This window comes from Ranitomeya imitator, chromosome 7 (genome assembly GCF_032444005.1).
Source record: "Ranitomeya imitator isolate aRanImi1 chromosome 7, aRanImi1.pri, whole genome shotgun sequence".
Lineage (NCBI taxonomy): Eukaryota > Metazoa > Chordata > Amphibia > Anura > Dendrobatidae > Ranitomeya > Ranitomeya imitator.
This window is the reverse complement of record NC_091288.1, coordinates 194,264,205-194,280,974: the sequence shown is the minus strand read 5'-3', so window position 1 is coordinate 194,280,974 and position 16,770 is coordinate 194,264,205. Positions and strand designations below refer to the sequence as shown.

Genomic DNA, 16,770 nt, shown 5'->3' with positions numbered 1-16,770 from the left:
AAGTCCTGTTTTATTCTTGGGACTTTTGGTGATGTTAGATCAGGGAGCTATAGGGGCTAATTGTTTGGTTTTGATCACTCCTTTTTAAGAGCCCTGGTCGGGATGGCTTGCTATTTAAACTCCTGGGACTTTGACTTCCACCGCCAGTCATTGAGTTCTGCTTACCTGGTTTGGCTTGAATTTTGTGCATCCGATTTTGTCCCTGACCCCCTTGGCTTTGACTACGTGGTGACCCTTCTCGCCTTCAGCTTGCTCTACCGATCAGCAGCTACTCTGTGGCCCCAACCCAGCTGCCCCTGTGTACATACAGATCCCAGCACAGGAGTTAAAGGGTGAAGGCTGGGGCAGTCCCTAAGGTTGGGTAAACGGAGTGGCGCCTATCCATAGAATCTTTATTAACAGCTGCCAGGCTTCTACGAACAGTGCAACCTTAACACACAGACTATAGTCAAAACTTTTTTGAACGTTGACAACCCCTGTAAAGAGTTGGGGGGTCAGATAGATGTGTGGGAGTGTGGGAGCGAGATCAGACTACACAGGGCTTGTTTGTAGTCTGTAACCATGGACAATCGAGCAGTAGACACAAAACCGTACGAGATTTGTCGTCGTGATCATATGGATCGTTGCTACATTTTGTATTTCTAATATTCTATCATTTTCCAGCCTGTAATAATTTATATAAATGTCTTCATACAGGGATGATCAGAGAATATCAAGATGATGAAGAACAAAAGTCGGGGTCCAGGAGCAGCGCTGATACTACTGGTGTGGGGGTGCATGGCAGCAATCTGTAAGTGCAGAATACGGTGTTGGAACCTGCGCCCGCTGCTTGTTTCATCGCTTACCACACCCGCTATAGAGACTTTTTTTCCCCTTCTAGCCACATCAATACAAAACCTCTGCAGAAACCTCAGCTGACTCAGATATCTACAGATTAAAATACCATCCGAAAGAAATGACTCACGGGATGACACTGGTACTTTGATAGGACACAAGTGCTTCAGAACCGACGCTATATATATATTTTTTCAAAAATTCTTAATGTTAAAAATTCCACGCATATCTCTGAGATTGTCTCATTCGTACAAACCAATAATCTGAAATTACTGTGTTTTTACATACAGTAAATAGTGGGGAAAAAAAGCCACCCAAAAAAAATAGAATTGCCGGGGTTTTTTTTTTTTGCTTGTTTTTTTATTATTATTATTATTTCGAACTAAAAACAAATGTACCATTGAAAAATGCAAATCATTACCCAAAAAAACAAAACTACATTGACGTAAAAAATTAAAAAGCTCTTCAATTGTAAAAAATGCATAAACATATTTAATAAATACATTTGGTCTTTAACCCCTTAGTCACCGGGCCAATTTTTTTCAAAATCTGACCAGTGCCACTTTATGTAGCAATAACTCTGGAATGCCTCAACATATCCCAGTGGTTTTTGGACTGTTTTTTTCGTGACACATTATACTTTATGATTATGGTAAAGTTATGTTGATATGTTTTGCATTTATTTATATAAATATCAAAAATGTGGCAAAAATATTAAATAATTTGCAATTTTCAAACTTTTTAACGATTATCCCTTTAATCCAGATACCGGTAGTCATACCACACAAAAACATTAACAAATGACATTTCCCTCATGTCTGCTTTACATCGTCACCGTTTGTAAAATGTTGTTTTATTTTGTTAGCATTTTAGAAAGTTTAAAAATGTAGCAGTCATTTTTCATTTTTTAAGGAAATTTACAAAACACATTTTTTTATAGGGACCTGATCAGTTTTGAAGTGACTTTGGGGGTCCTATACATTGGAAACCCCCCAAAAAGTGATACCATTTTAAAAACTGCTCCCCTTAACGTATTCAAAATTGCTTTCAAGTATTTCATTAAGCCTTCAGATGCTCTTCAGGAATTAATGCAAAATGACGTGACGGGATTGAAAAAGTGTATTTTTATCATCTAATTTTGATTACTTCTTAACAGGGTACTGTCACCAGCAGATGCTAATACCATTATTTGGCCATGAACTGCAATGACAATCATCAAGAACACGCAATCATGCCAGTGGGGCTAAAGAGGAAGCCCACACACTCTGTTAACCATTTAGATGCTGTAGACACTACTGACAGCAGCATTTAAGGGGTTAAATGGCCATGATCGGTGCCAACACTGATAGTGGCTGATGCAGCAAGTTGTCAGGTATAGTGTATAGCTGACAGTTTCTGGATTGTCACCCATCGGGGAATGCTAGTCTCTTATCTCGCAGATATGTAAAAATACATATTGGTGGTCATTGGGACTTGATCCTGTGACCTCTTGCTGTGTGATTGGGTTCTCTCACTGCTGAGTCATAGCCTGTTTGGTCTCTGTCCAACTTCTGACTGTTCTATTGGCTTTCCTTTCCTTCCCTTGGGTTACTTCTATTCAGGTGTCCCTCACTTCCTCATTTGGTTCTGTCACATCTTGAGAGAGGCTATTTATACTCACCATGAACCTCCCTTCCTTGCTGACTATACTTCAAGACTGATGGATATTTGGAGTTCCAACTCCTCAGCTAGGGATTCTTTTTGCCTGGTGAACTCTATGTTGCTTTCCTTGTGGTTTGTGTGACTTCCTCCTCAGCACTCTTCCCTTTCTTTTACGTTTAGGATCAGGGAGGTTTCCACGTGTTCAATTTGTTTTTTTGGTTCTTCTTATTTTCGGCCATCTTTGCTGTGTGACTGAGTGGACACGTTCTTAGGCTTGTGCCTTATCCTTGTGTATTTCATTTTCTAGTTATAACTGTTTAAGTGTTCCACAGTATCTATAGATAAGAGTTCAGTTAAGGACATTCTAAGTGGGGGCGCCATTACATAGGGTGCCAACCTCCACAGTCAAATTACAGCTTGATCCTACCTATAATTGTGGGCTATCAACCCAGGAGCGGTGTCATTTTAGGTTAGGTTCCAAGCAAAGAAGGTCACCTTGTTGATGGCTGTTGGGCTCACATGAATTGGCCAATTTATGTGCTACGTATCTTCATTTTAACTTTTTTTCTAGAGCAGAAATGCAATTCTAATTTAATATATTCCATGTTTACATACCACTGCAGTACAGAGTGCAGCTTTCATGTGTTAGTAACCTCCGCGGTCAGACAGGGACAAGTCAGGGTCAGATTAGGGACTTTCACAGTCTGAACAGGGACCTGTTGTTTGCAGGTGTCATATCTTTTTTGGTTTGTGTGTTACCCGTGTGTGTTTACACAGTCATAATGAATAAAAAAATGCCCCATATGCTTTTAGGGGTGATACCATGAGTTAACCTGGGAAGCCAGAATAATAATCTATATGTTTAGATTTGGCCGTACTGGTGGAAAAGCTCCACTATGGAATAACTGGCAATTGGGCAATGAGAAGACGTCATATTGGTCTCTTTCTTGATGTTTCAGCTCAGTGCTGCCAGGATCTCCATTGCGTCATAGACTTCATTGACACGTTGGCATGTGAATATCGTGAAGACAAATCCTTGAACACCAGTGTTTCCCACACCATGTCTGCTAACTGGTAAGGAAGTAAAGATCCGTTGCGGTAACAAGAGAAATAATAGATTTATTTTCCCGCAAGTGACGTCATTTTCTTAAACTGAAAAATGTCAGATGTGGGCCAGCAATATGCTTTTCTAGCGCTGTCAGCCCCAGTCATAGCTGCCATCTGCACTGGTAATGCTCCAGCTGCCAGCAAATTTCATCCTGTAAGCTTGGTACCTACTGCATCTTTAGAAAACCACAGAAGCTCAGATCATTTCCCCTACAATAGAAAGCAAACCAGGTGACTATCTCCGCTCTACTTTTCTTAGCTTGTTAAAGGTCTACTTGTTAGCTGTATCTTATCGTAATATGGTTTCATTTGATTAAAGGCCGCGTTGAATAAAGTTTAGCAAAACTTTCCTCTTTTGATGTGAGTTTCCAATCATCTAGTGGATATGGAGGCCTCCTGACTCTCCGGCCAAACCATGATTTTGGGGGGAGATAAGGATCGGCGCATTGAATTTAATTTCCAAATCCTTTTGTTCTTTAGGCAAATAAGCCACTGACACATGAGTCTGGCAGTGACTTGCTCCAATAGAGTGCACATTAATGCTTGGCCAAGCATTCATGGAAGTGGGGAAGGCATAAGAGATAGCTATTAGCCAAACAAGCATTTGACCGACAGTTATCTAAGTTGCATGGGCACCTATACCACTCAACTGATCTAAATCGAAGCTGTGGCATAACTATAAAGGGTACAGTGGTGACACCTGACCTGGGCTCTGGTGCCTCAAGAGTGCCACATTTTAAACTGCCTACCCAGGAGGACCGGGATACATACAAAAAAATATCACCATAATGTTTCCTTCCACCATTTTCCAGACTATGCTCCTCCATACCTCTGTTGAGGTTACCCCTGATTGTGCATTTGAGCACCAATGAAGTGTCTTAAAACCTGCTTTCCAGGAGGCTTCAGGTGGCTTCGCCTGCACATGGGGATTTGCCTGCTCCAGTTGCCTCCTACTTTTCTGAAAATCTCCTGGAGTTTTGGCAAGTATGATATAACAAGACACCAGTATTATAAATGACTTCTTTCTACCCAGTTACAACATTTTCAATGTTAGACCAAGTGGGGATTGCCAAGACCAGGCTTTTGTTATTCTCTTATGGGGTCATCTCTTATATGCTATGCTGACCACCTACCCATCCCCCAATGGCGGTGCTGTTATGGGAGATGACATTTTTTCCTAAATCTTTATCATGTATGATGTTGAAGACTAAATTGCTTCTTTCTTTCTTTAAAGGACTTTTGAAGAGTTATATGAAACGTGTATTCTGGTTGAGTGCGAGAAGAAACATGAGTACATTTGTAATATTGATATGGAAGACTTCTCCGTAGATGGCAATTGCACACTAACCATAACAACCAATATCAATGGACGATACCATTCAAATCAAATCTGCAAACTTTTCATGATAGGTCACCATTGTAAGTTATGCCAATGTTTCCATTTTAGTAAACTAAGTTGTATAAAACCATTTTTGGAAAAATTTGGAAAAAAAAACCCAGCTCAATCTCATTCAATCTGGTAATACAGTATTCACTTCAAAAATGGTCCTATTTGTGGAAAAATGGGATGTTTTTTGTTAATCCAGACAATCTCTTTCGATTTGAGTGAGTTGTTGTATAGAGTGCTTTAAAAAGAAGTTAGTCATTAAATTTTATTCTTTTTCGACAGTCAAGCCAGTACCACCATTCAATCTCACAGTTTCTCTTTCTGAAAACTATAACATTTCCTGGGAAACTTACTATGATAACCATTTAATGAGAGGTGGGGAACTTGCCTATGAGTTGAGCTACAAGAAGGATGAAGAGTCATGGCTGGTAAGAAAATGTATCTACTCTCAAGTCAATGGGTCATTGAATACTGGTAAAGATACATCTATAGTCATTTATGGTTTTTTAGGACCAAAAGACTATCCAGGTCCTTGAAGATGACAAAAATGTGGTTCTTCTGAGGTCATATTTTCAACCTAGTGAACAATATGTAGCCAGGATCCGAGCTCACCCTAGGAAAACATCTATATATCGTGGCCACTGGAGTGAATGGAGTGAGATGGTCTCGTGGACAACCCCAACAGATGATGTGAAGGCTTTACCTCCAACAGAAGGTAAGAAGACTTTATTTCATATCTTGAATAATGTTTTGCATCATGAAAAAAAGAGTTTATAGTTGGTTTGGGGTGAAAGGACAGAGACTATGCAAGTTTTGGAACGGTTTATTAGAATAAATATTTATTGGTTGGTGTACAAAGAAATGTGACCATTTCTGAAATGTCAGACCCTGGTTCTCCCTTTACTTAAATTAGGAGACATACCTATCCTAGTAATTCCAGACAAAGGTTTCGCTAACGCAAGTGGTGTGGTCTTTACCAAGTTGTTCACCAGGTTCTTCAGAACCTTGTTAGATTGTTGAAGAGGACTCTCATCACCCTCTAACTAAAAATGTTGACAAGATATTGGACCAGATTGGCCAAACGTAATAATATGTACAGGGTGGGCCATTTATATGGATACACCTAAATAAAATGGGAATGGTTGGTGATATCAACTTCCTGTTTGTGGCTCAATAGTATATGGGAGGGGGAAAATTTTTCAAGATGGGTGGTGACCATGGTGGCCATTTTGAATTTGGCCATTTTGGATCCAACTTTATTTTTTCCAATGGGAAGAGGGTCATGTGACACATTAATTAATTAATCTTTATTTTTACATAGCGCTAACATATTCCACAGCGCATTCCACTTTTGCACACATTATCACTGCTGTCCCCAATGGGGCTCACAATCTAAATTCCCTATCAGTATGTCTTTGGAATGTGGAAGGAAACCGGAGTACCCGGAGGAAACCCACGCAACCACGGGTAGAACATACAAACTCCTTGCAGATGTTGTCCTTGGTGGGATTTGAACCCAGGACTCCAGCGCTGCAAGGCTGCTAACCACTGAGCCACCGTGCTGCCTATCAAACTTATTGAGAATTTCACAAGAAAAACAGTGTTGTGCTTGGTTTTAACGTAACTTTATTTTTTCATGAGTTATTTACAAGTTTATGACCACTTATAAAATGAGTTCAAAGTGCTGCAACACCGTAGAAGAAATGCTAGCACATGCTTCCAGTATCCGTTGTTTCAGATGCTGCACATCTCGTATCTTCACAGCATAAAAAATTGCCTTCAGATGACCCCAGAGACAAAAATCTAAGGGGGTCATATCGGGAGACCTTGGTGGCCATTCAACTGGCCCACGACGACTAATCCACTTTCCAAGAACAGGAAACTGTTCATGTAGGAATGCTCGGACCTGACACCCATAATGTGGTGGTGCACCATCTTGCTGGAAAAACTCAGGGAACGTGCCATCTTCAGTGCATAAAGTGGGCAACACATCATCATGATGGTCGTCGTGGGCCAGTTGAATGGTCACCAGGGCCTCCCGATTTGACCCCCTTAGACTTTTATCTTTGTATATTAACTTTGTTCTAAAATTGTTGGTGCTGATCTACATTGGGTGCGTAGTCCCTTTCTGCGTTACACAAAAAAAAATTAGGGGTTAAGTGTGTGGATGTGAGACTGGGAGGTTGGAACATAGGTTATTTAGGGGATGGTTTCCAGACAGTCTGGGTCAGTTGCAGAGAGCACATAGAATGAACAAGAGTTACAGAGGATAAATTGTCTCTGTGACAGCTCGAGAGCAATAGACTGACTGCCCTTAAGTGAAAAAGATGAAGACCACCCTGACAGAGTGTTCCCGAGTAGAGAAAGGAGTTGGAAAAGGAGGGCAAGTACATGCCACCTGACGTAGTAGTTATATAGGGAGGGAGTGACGAGTGTCAGCCACTTAAAGTAGAAGGGAGCTAAAGCCAGGTGGGGAAGGCTGTAGCCTAGGAAAAGAGTGAGTAGAAAAGTAACGCAAGGACTAGGGCCTGATATGCAGATAAGGGGTGTCTAGAACTTTGTCAGGAGAGGACAGAGAGAAAGGGTGAGCCTCACTGAGAAGTCAGACGATCGAGCCACAAAGATCGGTCCTGGGTGTTGGATTGCCACAAGAGGAGGTGTTAGTCCGATGAACACTAAAGGAGTGTGCGCGTGAGAGCGAGCCCGGAGATAAACTGTAAACAATTGTACTCAAAAGTTTGTAAGTGAAGTGTATTCTGGTGGAAGAAAATGAACCAAAAATGATGAACTGTTATCATGTCATGCGGCTTTGTGTTGAGACTTCCATTGTTGTCTTAAAGAAAGCAGTAAAGCCGCACCCTATAATTATATAGTCTCTGTGGACATCGGGGCACACGTCCTCACCAGGGGGTCCATCCCAGATAGAACATCCAAATCCAAACTGAAGAAAAGGACAGCGCCACACCGGATAGTGAAAAGCAGCTCACATATTTATTCTGCCTCCTGCGGCAACGTTTCGGTCCAAAGACCTTTGTCAAGCTTTGTCAGGTTGAATATTTTTTTGGGTCAATGTCCGTTACAGTTGCTCGAACTCTTGGAAATATGTAGCATGCTGCCCCAATCTCTGTGAATTCAGATAGTCTATGATTCTAGAGGACAATATTTAATTTACTGCTTTGTGTGTGCACTCTGATCTTTACAAAAGCTCGTTTTTTTGCGCTTCAAATATTTGTGAATAATTTCGTAAAAATGTCTTTAATTTTTTTCTCTTTTTTTAGTGCATCAAATTCTTGGACGATCTCTAAACTGTTGAACTTAAAGTTCTTGTTTTATTAATTTTCAGATCAACACATCAAAATCCAAACCGGAGTGATTTCAGGAATAATTGCCATATTGGCATTCCTGGGGATTATTCTGACATGTTTCCGATATACACCGCCGTAAGTCCATCTTGTTTTGCACTGATGTTTATACATTTTGAAGGATATACCATATTTTTTTTTATTTGATAGAGTTAATTACATATGTATCATACTGGTCCAATATGCAGGAAGGTTCAATCTAAGGCACGTCCAATTACATTTTTTAAAAATCAAGATAATTGTTGTTTTATGTGCATAAGTTCTCTGGAATAAAATACAGAAAAATGTATTTGGCAGTGTCATGGACCCGTTTTTGCATATTGGACTTCTATGATGGATCAAGGTAGAAGAAGGAATCAATATCACCATTACACACTGAACGGGAAACCACTGGGTAAATCTGACAGGAAGAAGGACTTGGGGATCCTAGTTAATGATAAACTTACCTGGAGCAGCCAGTGCCAGGCAGCAGCTGCCAAGGCAAACAGGATCATGGGGTGCATTAAAAGAGGTCTGGATACACATGATGAGAGCATTATACTGCCTCTGTACAAATCCCTAGTTAGACCGCACATGGAGTACTGTGTCCAGTTTTGGGCACCGATGCTCAGGAAGGATATAATGGAACTAGAGAGAGTACAAAGGAGGGCAACAAAATTAATAAAGGGGATGGGAGAACTACAATACCCAGATAGATTAGCAAAATTAGGATTATTTAGTCTAGAAAAAAGAGGATCTGTTTATACCAAGGAAGGTGATGGGCACAAGTGGCCATGAGTCTCAATTTAGAGCTGTATTATGGCGACAATATCCAGATTCCCTCTCGTTGATTCCACTGATCTAAATTTGATGGTGGTGGAAGAGGGAGAAGGTTCTTCAATAATAGAGGTACTCATCTGTCAACAATTCTTAAGGATACACAAGATCGACAGTCATCTCGTGTGTGTATCGGGGGTCTTCCAGTTTTCAACCCAACAGATGATGTTGGGTGAGAAAATGATTGGGTAAGTTGGAATTCCATCAACCGATCAGAGGAGAGTGTCAGCGACTTTCTCTTATCATCCCGTTGAAGACACGTGAACCCTTGGCCGGACACTTCCGTATGAGAGAATCAGGAGGGTAACCTGTCTGGCAACCCAACGTTTTGCTGAAATTTATCTCATGTATGGGCAGCTTTAGACAGACATGATTACTCATAACGTAAACGTGAAGCTTTCATGTTCATTACTCAGATTTCCTGTTTCTGTTTTTATCATCAGCATGTGGAAGAAGGTGTGGGTGGTGGTCCCTGACCCCGAGCCCTTTTTTAAGCCACTCTACAAAGGACATCACGGAGATTTTAAGGTATACTTAAATCTATTTTTTGCCGTTAGTCACCATTTTGTATTACAAGCCAATTACTGTTAGCACTGTGAATAGTGTTATGAATTGAAGACATGTAGGAGTTGTGGAGACATGTGGGAACGCATGGCTGCCCAGAGTTACGGTGGAAATTACATTCTGCTCATCTCTGTAGTAAACATCTCAGCTCTGTGTGAAGAAGTCAAGAAAACATGTGACCTGGGAAAACTCTAGTTTTACTTCTCCATTAGACTCGTGTAATGCTGCATGTTTGTGCAGATTGCCCCAATCCTGTAGTATTGGTATTTTCTATATGTCAGCCTGATGAACTGTAGCTTCACTTAAATGAATTATATTGAATTAGAAAAGCAAGTGTAAGCAAGTACCAGCTAGAAGATGGTCCATCTGATTGGGATTTTGATTTGTCATGTTGGATTTTGGTGTGACGGTGGGAGGTAAGACTTGTCTTATGGTGCTTTCTTCAGGAGCACAACGCTCCCCTGTCTCGCGGCTTACTGTTTGCCGGAGGGCAGCGCAGTCGAGAAGATTGACAGTTCAGGCTGCCCCTCGGAGAAGCTCAAGGCCAGTGAGACTAGCCGCATCCAGCAACCTTGCCAGCTTCAGGCCAGCATTTGAAAGCTTTATAGCAAATATCCTGCTTGCAAGCATGCTTTCCTTGACTAGGAGACCTCTCAGGTGGCTGGTTAGTTTGGCATTGAGCCGTGCACTGCAGAATTAAAAATCCCTTCGTCCCAGAGAATGTTGAGGATTTTAATAAGAATTGAAAAGTTACTTGTTTTGGGGTTGTCTTGGCTGATGATTGACCCACTTTGTCCTCCTGTGAAGCCCAGCCTGTGGCTTGGCTTCTTAGAAGAACGTCATGTTGTCTATACACTGCAATACAGTTATACTACGGCTTATAGAACAAGGTTTAAGAACCAGAATGAGAATAAATAATTAAAAAAAAATATATATGAAAGAAAATTACATAAAAACTCAAATCACCACAGTTTTCCTGGTTTAATAATAAAGAAATAAAATAAATAAGCATATTTGGACTAGGAACCAGGGTAGAGCTAGGAGGTCTATCGAGTCAAGAGCTGTGGGAGACGGGAGAAATATCAACAAGCCTCTTTGCCTGGGACAGTGGATTTAGGTAGAGGGATATGGTAGGAAACAGAATTTTTGCTGTGGATGGTGGCAGTGTAGCAATTTCACAAATACCAGGATAATGAGTGTTGAGATCCACTGAGAGGACAACCACTGCAAAAAGTAAAATTTCTATCTTTTAAAATGTAAAATTAATTAACTCGAACGATAAACACAGTAATAAGAAAAAAATAGAAATGCTAGAATTGTGAGGGTTTTTTTTTTTTAGGTCCGTGCCTCTCTAAAAACGTGCAATAAAAAGTGATCAAATTATTGTGTCCACAATAAAAAAAGTATTAATAAAAATATCGGCTTGCCACACAAAAAAACAAGCCCTCACCCAGCTCCATTGACAGAAAAATAAAAGTTACAGGTCTGATAAAATGGCTACAAAATATTTTTTTTTTACAAAATTCAGATTTAATTTTTCTCTGTTTCTAAAATTTTTTTTAGACATGTTTGGTATCACTGCACTCGTATTGACATGGAGAATCATGTTTCCTGGTGACTGTTTCCGCTCAATGAACACTGTAAAAACAAAAACAAAAAAAAACAATGGCGGAATTGTGTTTTATTTTGCCATTTCATAGCACGTTGGAATTTTTTAACATTTTCCAGTACATTTTATGGTAATATTCATGGTGTACGTTCAAAACTTAAACTTGTCTCACAAAAAAAGAACAAGCTCTCATATGGCTAAATTGGTGGAAAAATAAAAAAATGTTATGGCTCTTGAAGAAAGCAGAGGGAAAAAAACAGCAGTGTAAAAATGAAAAATTCCTTAGTGAAAGGGTTAATGGTAGCAGATTTTTTTGTAAGTGATCATAAGATAGAAAGAAAAAAAGATGTTCAATTTCCTGCTATTTCCTGTCATTACCAAGAAAACCTAACCAAGGTAGATCCGAAACCAGGCAGATTGCAATTTTTGCATCTCTCCAGTACAGCGGCTCTGCTTCTACATCCTGGGTCCGGGTGCATGCGCCAGACTTGACGATGTCTTGCAAATTAGAATGTGTAAATAATGTCATTACAGGAAGATTATCTTATATTCAGAGTGTGGTTTTCTAGGCATCAAAGTAAGGGTAACTCACAGACATCTTAGTCGGGGGTCCATGCTGAGGGTCTACTGATCTGAGATACTTAGAGGGGTATTCTCATCTCCAAGATCCTATCCCAATATGCAGTAGGTGTAATAATAATGATAATATCAAATACCGTATATACTCGAGTATAAGCCGACCCGAGTATAAGCCGACCCCCCTAATTTTGCCACAAAAAACTGGGAAAACTTATTGACTCGAGTATAAGCCTAGGGTGGAAATGCAGCAGCTACCGGTGAATTTCAAAAATAAAATAGATCATTATTTCCCCATAGTTGTGCCATATAGTGCTCTGCACCGTTCATATTGCCCTATATCTGTGCCCCATATATGCTCTGCACCGTTCATTTTTGCCCAATATCTGTGCCCCATACAGTGCTCTGCACCATTCATATTGCCCCATAGATGCTGCATAGATGCCCCATACAGTGCTCTGCACCGTTCAAATTGCCCCATAGATGCTGCACAGATGCCCCATACAGTGCTCTGCACCGTTCATATTGCCCCATAGATGCTGCACAGATGCCCCATACAGTGCTCTGCACCGTTCATATTGCCCCATAGATGCTGCACAGATGCCCCATATAGTGCTCTGCACCGTTCATACTGCGCCATAGATGCTCCACATAAATCTGTGCCGATGCTGCTGCAATAAAAAAAAACAAAAAAACACATACTCACCTTTCTTGATTGCAGCTCCCGGCGTCCGGTCCCGGCGCCTTCATCTTCCCGGCGCCTCCATCTTCCCGGCGTCTCTGCTCTGACTGATCAGGCAGAGGGCGCCGCGCACACTATATGCGTCATCGCGCCATCTGACATGAACAGTCAGAGCGCAGACGCCGGGAAGATGGAGGCGCCGGGAAGATGGAGCGGCGCCCGGCGGCTGGAACGTGGACAGGTAAATATGCCATACTTACCTAGTCCTAGCGATCCTCGCGCTATCCCTGCCTTCCTCCCCGTCTTCTGTGCTGCAGCCTCTTCCTGTCAGCGGTCACCGGCACCGCTGATTAGAGAAATGAATAGGCGGCTCCGCCCCTATGGGAGGTGGAGCCGCCTATTCATTTCTGTAATGAGCGGTCCCATGTGACCGCTGAAGAGGGGAAGAAGCTGCAGCACAGAACACTGTGGGACGGCAGGGGGAGCGTCAGGATCGCTGGGACTAGGTAAGTATACCTCAGCGCCCTCACCCCCTCACCCACCGACCCCACCGCTACCGTGACTCGAGTATAAGCTGAGAGGGGCACTTTCAGCCCAAAAATTTGGGCTGAAAATCTCGGCTTATACTCGAGTATATACGGTACCTCAAATTAGATATGTAGTATAGTTCTTCTGATTCACTATGTCCCTTACCTCATGTGCAGGGCACTGCATTAGCTTAGGTATCCATGGTTATTGGCACTCCTATAGTGACAGTTATTAGAGATGAACGAGCAGTAAACTTCTTGGATGCTCGGTAATAGAATCGAACACTTTGGAATGCTCGGATGCTCAGTACCAGAATCGAACACTTTGGAATGCTCAGATGCTCGGCACCAGAATCGAACACTTTGGAATGCTCGGATGCATTCCCCCCCAGACGAAGCATTTCACAGCGAAACGCGCGTCGGGTGTGGTGGGTCCCCAGGAGCGCTCCATTTGGTAACTACACTTTGATCTGTTTATTATGCTGTACTCACTGTTTACCTTCTTATAATCTGTTGTATATTGGTACATGATTATTTGCACATTGGCACACGCCAGGCTATATTAAATTTATGGTTTATTAATTGCTACTTTTGGAGCCTTTCTGGGCTGCCCACCTTTTGTTCTGTGCCTTAAGTGTTTACTCACCAATGAGTTTTTAATATATTTTCTTGTTCATCAATAAAAGTTATATTTTATCTACTGGCCTTGACGTGAAGGTAATTTTTTGGTGTGTTTACAATTTTTCTTCATGGCCGTTTATTGGGGATATTATTAACTGTTGTTATATATTAAAGAGCTTACAATTTTTGATGAGTGTGCTTCTTTAAAATAAAATGAAATTTGCACTGTTTTCTGCAGTAAAAAATAAATGCCCCCAACAACCATGCAATTGATTTTCAAATTTCTCACCAAACCTACACATTACTTGGCTCTCTTACTAACCAACGATACAAGAGATATGTAAAATATATTAAAACAAGGGGAATATCTGTAAGAAATGCACGGTCAGATTATTTCTACCCACAGGGTTAATTATTGTAAATGTCGCCTCACACATACAGTAATTTGCTAAAGGATGTGGCTTACCCCAATGAATGTAGATATATGCGCTAAGAGTAGAGAACAAAGTGATCGTATTACAGTCGAGAAAACGTCATAACGAAATAAAGCTAAGGGTAATCAAAACAAGGATGCAAATGAAAGATCATATCTAGGTGCAAAGACAAAACCACATTGAGTAGATTGGTACAATTTTGGGTTCAACGACAATGGATGGTGGCAATGCCTATATTAACAACTAGTGGTTCCAATTTCACCAAACGTAAATGGTTAACCCTAAATCCTTAATATGCCCAATGATTTGCCACCACGTACTCCTTCCGGTAAGCCATGTTCTATATGAAGCTCTTCAGTATGTAAAGGGATTCTACACTTTGGACAATCCCTATTTGTCCGAAGAGTTCGGTGATAACAAAAAGTCCAGCTGTGATTAGTGACCAGCTTTATTTCCCCTGTAGCGCCATCATAAGGACATTAAGAATTACACAGTGTCCATTGAAATCTGTGGTTGGTCTGTGTCATCCAAGTTAGGACAGGTCCTCCAGAGTTATAGACTCTCTTTGTAACCGCTCTTCATTCTGGTCAAGCATGAGATTCTTGGCTAGGCGACCCACACTCCCCTCTATTAAATTGGATAGGTTTTATCAACTCGAAACCTCCTTTAAATTGGACTTGGTAAGGATTAATATCTTTTTTTTTTTCTCAGAGCTGGTTGGGTCCTCACTACATGCCATTTCCACTACTATCTAGCGATGGAGGATCTACATTTCCAGAAGTTCTTGAAATCGACGACCACCGTATGAAAAAGCTGTTTCTTTCCAAGACAAGCGTACCTGAGAAGAACCAATTCTGTGGATTATGTGGGGATGTAAAGGTGAACCCTGGCATGCAATGTGCTCAGTGTAGCACCTCGACTACTACCACTACCACCACTGATGGTTCCATTAAAGAAGAAGACAGGAGTACAAATGATGGCTACCCTTCCTTTAACATGTCAGATCACCTCCTAGATCATGGATCAAATCCACAAAGTACAGTAAGCCTGAAGTTTGGTCTTCATGAAGATTTTCTAAGATCCAACTTTAATATGTTAAACCTGATGTCCATACCCCGAGAAGAATGGGAACTGCCGGAATCGCCTTCCCAAGAGGATAACGAGAATGTGTTTTATAATGTTGATAATTACAATTCAATGTCTCCCGACTCGGGAAATAGTGGCGACTTTGGCTATCCCAGGATATGCCTGGATATGGACACCATTGACAGTGGTTTTGTAGACTCTGAATGTGGAAGCCCTGTGGACAGTGATTTTGGAAATGGTGACATTCCAACAAAACCATTGAATCCAGATCCTTATAATGGAGAAGATGAAATAAGTGAAAGAAACTATGTCCAGCAGTGGGTGCCAACTGCCCGCTAATCACAAAGTACCAGGTTCTTTGTAAATGGAGGGTTATATCTGATGGCTTATACAATGACTAACAATATTGCAAAGTACTTTGTTTTATACTCACAATGACATTTTTACCCTCAAAATAACTCCAAAGTGTTGACCTTTTGTCTTCTGCTTTTATTTTCATGCAATTTTTTTTCGTCCCCAAGAGGTTGGAATTATTTTACAGTGGATTCAAAGAAGCTAGAATATATAGATTTACGCACAAAGGCTAAACAAAATAATACAGATATACAAAATATACGTATAATCAAAAGCTACATACAAAACACAAACAAACAATAAGAGATATGAAAAGATACATATAGAATATTCAAATAAAATATATATGAAAAGGAAAAATAAACCTGCATTATACTCCACGATTTAATCTACAGGAGCCCTATAGTAACTTGCAATGTTATAGTTTTCATCCAATAAGAGTAGACTTAGTTCTGCGCTCCTCTTCTGGTCTCAGCTGTTTCTTGTCCTTTGTCTAACCAGTGCTATGGTTTATCGGCATGCAAAGATCATGAGCTGAATACTTTGGAATGTCCTTGTTCTGGGTTATCTGGATGAATTATGTAATTGAAATAATTAAACCCAACAAATCTAACTCTTACTATACAGCACCCGCTTGTATTGAGCTGTAAAGTGCGTCTGTAATCTACAGCAAAGGTGAAAGGTCTGGACTTACAATTTTAAACTATTAATCTTGATGCTATGTGGCATGATACATTTAGACGCTATTTGATATGCTGTATCTGGACACTGTGACACGCTATATATAGCCACTATGCGGCACAGTGAATCTGGACGCTTCATGGCACAGGATATCTAGCCACTATGTGGCACAGTGTATCTGGATGCTATGTGACATGGTACATCTGGACGATTTGTGGCACAGTGTATCTGGACGCTATGTGACACGGTATATCTGGACGTTATGTGACACGGTATATCTGGACGCTATGTGACACGGTACATCTGGACATTATGTGACACGGTACATCTGGACATTATGTGGCACAGTACATCTAGACGTTATGTACTACGGTATATCTGGACGCTATGTGGCACGGTATATCTGGACGCTATGTGACACGGTATATCTGGACGCTATGTGACACGGTACATCTGGACATTATGTGACACGGTACATCTGGACATTAT

At 40.9% G+C, this 16,770-nt stretch overlaps 1 protein-coding gene across 2 annotated transcripts in view; it reads left to right on the top strand.

Moving 5' to 3' along the window:
* Positions 1-15,933, top strand: part of IL21R (interleukin 21 receptor) — a 32,794-nt gene extending 16,861 nt beyond the window's left edge. Inside the window, exons 2-9 of one of the 2 annotated variants that reach the window (XM_069734308.1) lie at positions 697-790; positions 3,435-3,549; positions 4,817-5,001; positions 5,252-5,397; positions 5,480-5,684; positions 8,313-8,409; positions 9,591-9,675; positions 14,872-15,933. In XM_069734308.1, coding sequence (XP_069590409.1) covers positions 718-790; positions 3,435-3,549; positions 4,817-5,001; positions 5,252-5,397; positions 5,480-5,684; positions 8,313-8,409; positions 9,591-9,675; positions 14,872-15,585 — 1,620 coding nt within the window. In that variant the 5' untranslated portion in view covers positions 697-717 and the 3' untranslated portion in view covers positions 15,586-15,933. The remainder of the gene's footprint in view (positions 1-696; positions 791-3,434; positions 3,550-4,816; positions 5,002-5,251; positions 5,398-5,479; positions 5,685-8,312; positions 8,410-9,590; positions 9,676-14,871) is intronic. The other variant, XM_069734307.1, reaches the window with a different exon arrangement.
* The last annotated feature ends 837 nt before the right edge of the window (positions 15,934-16,770 follow it).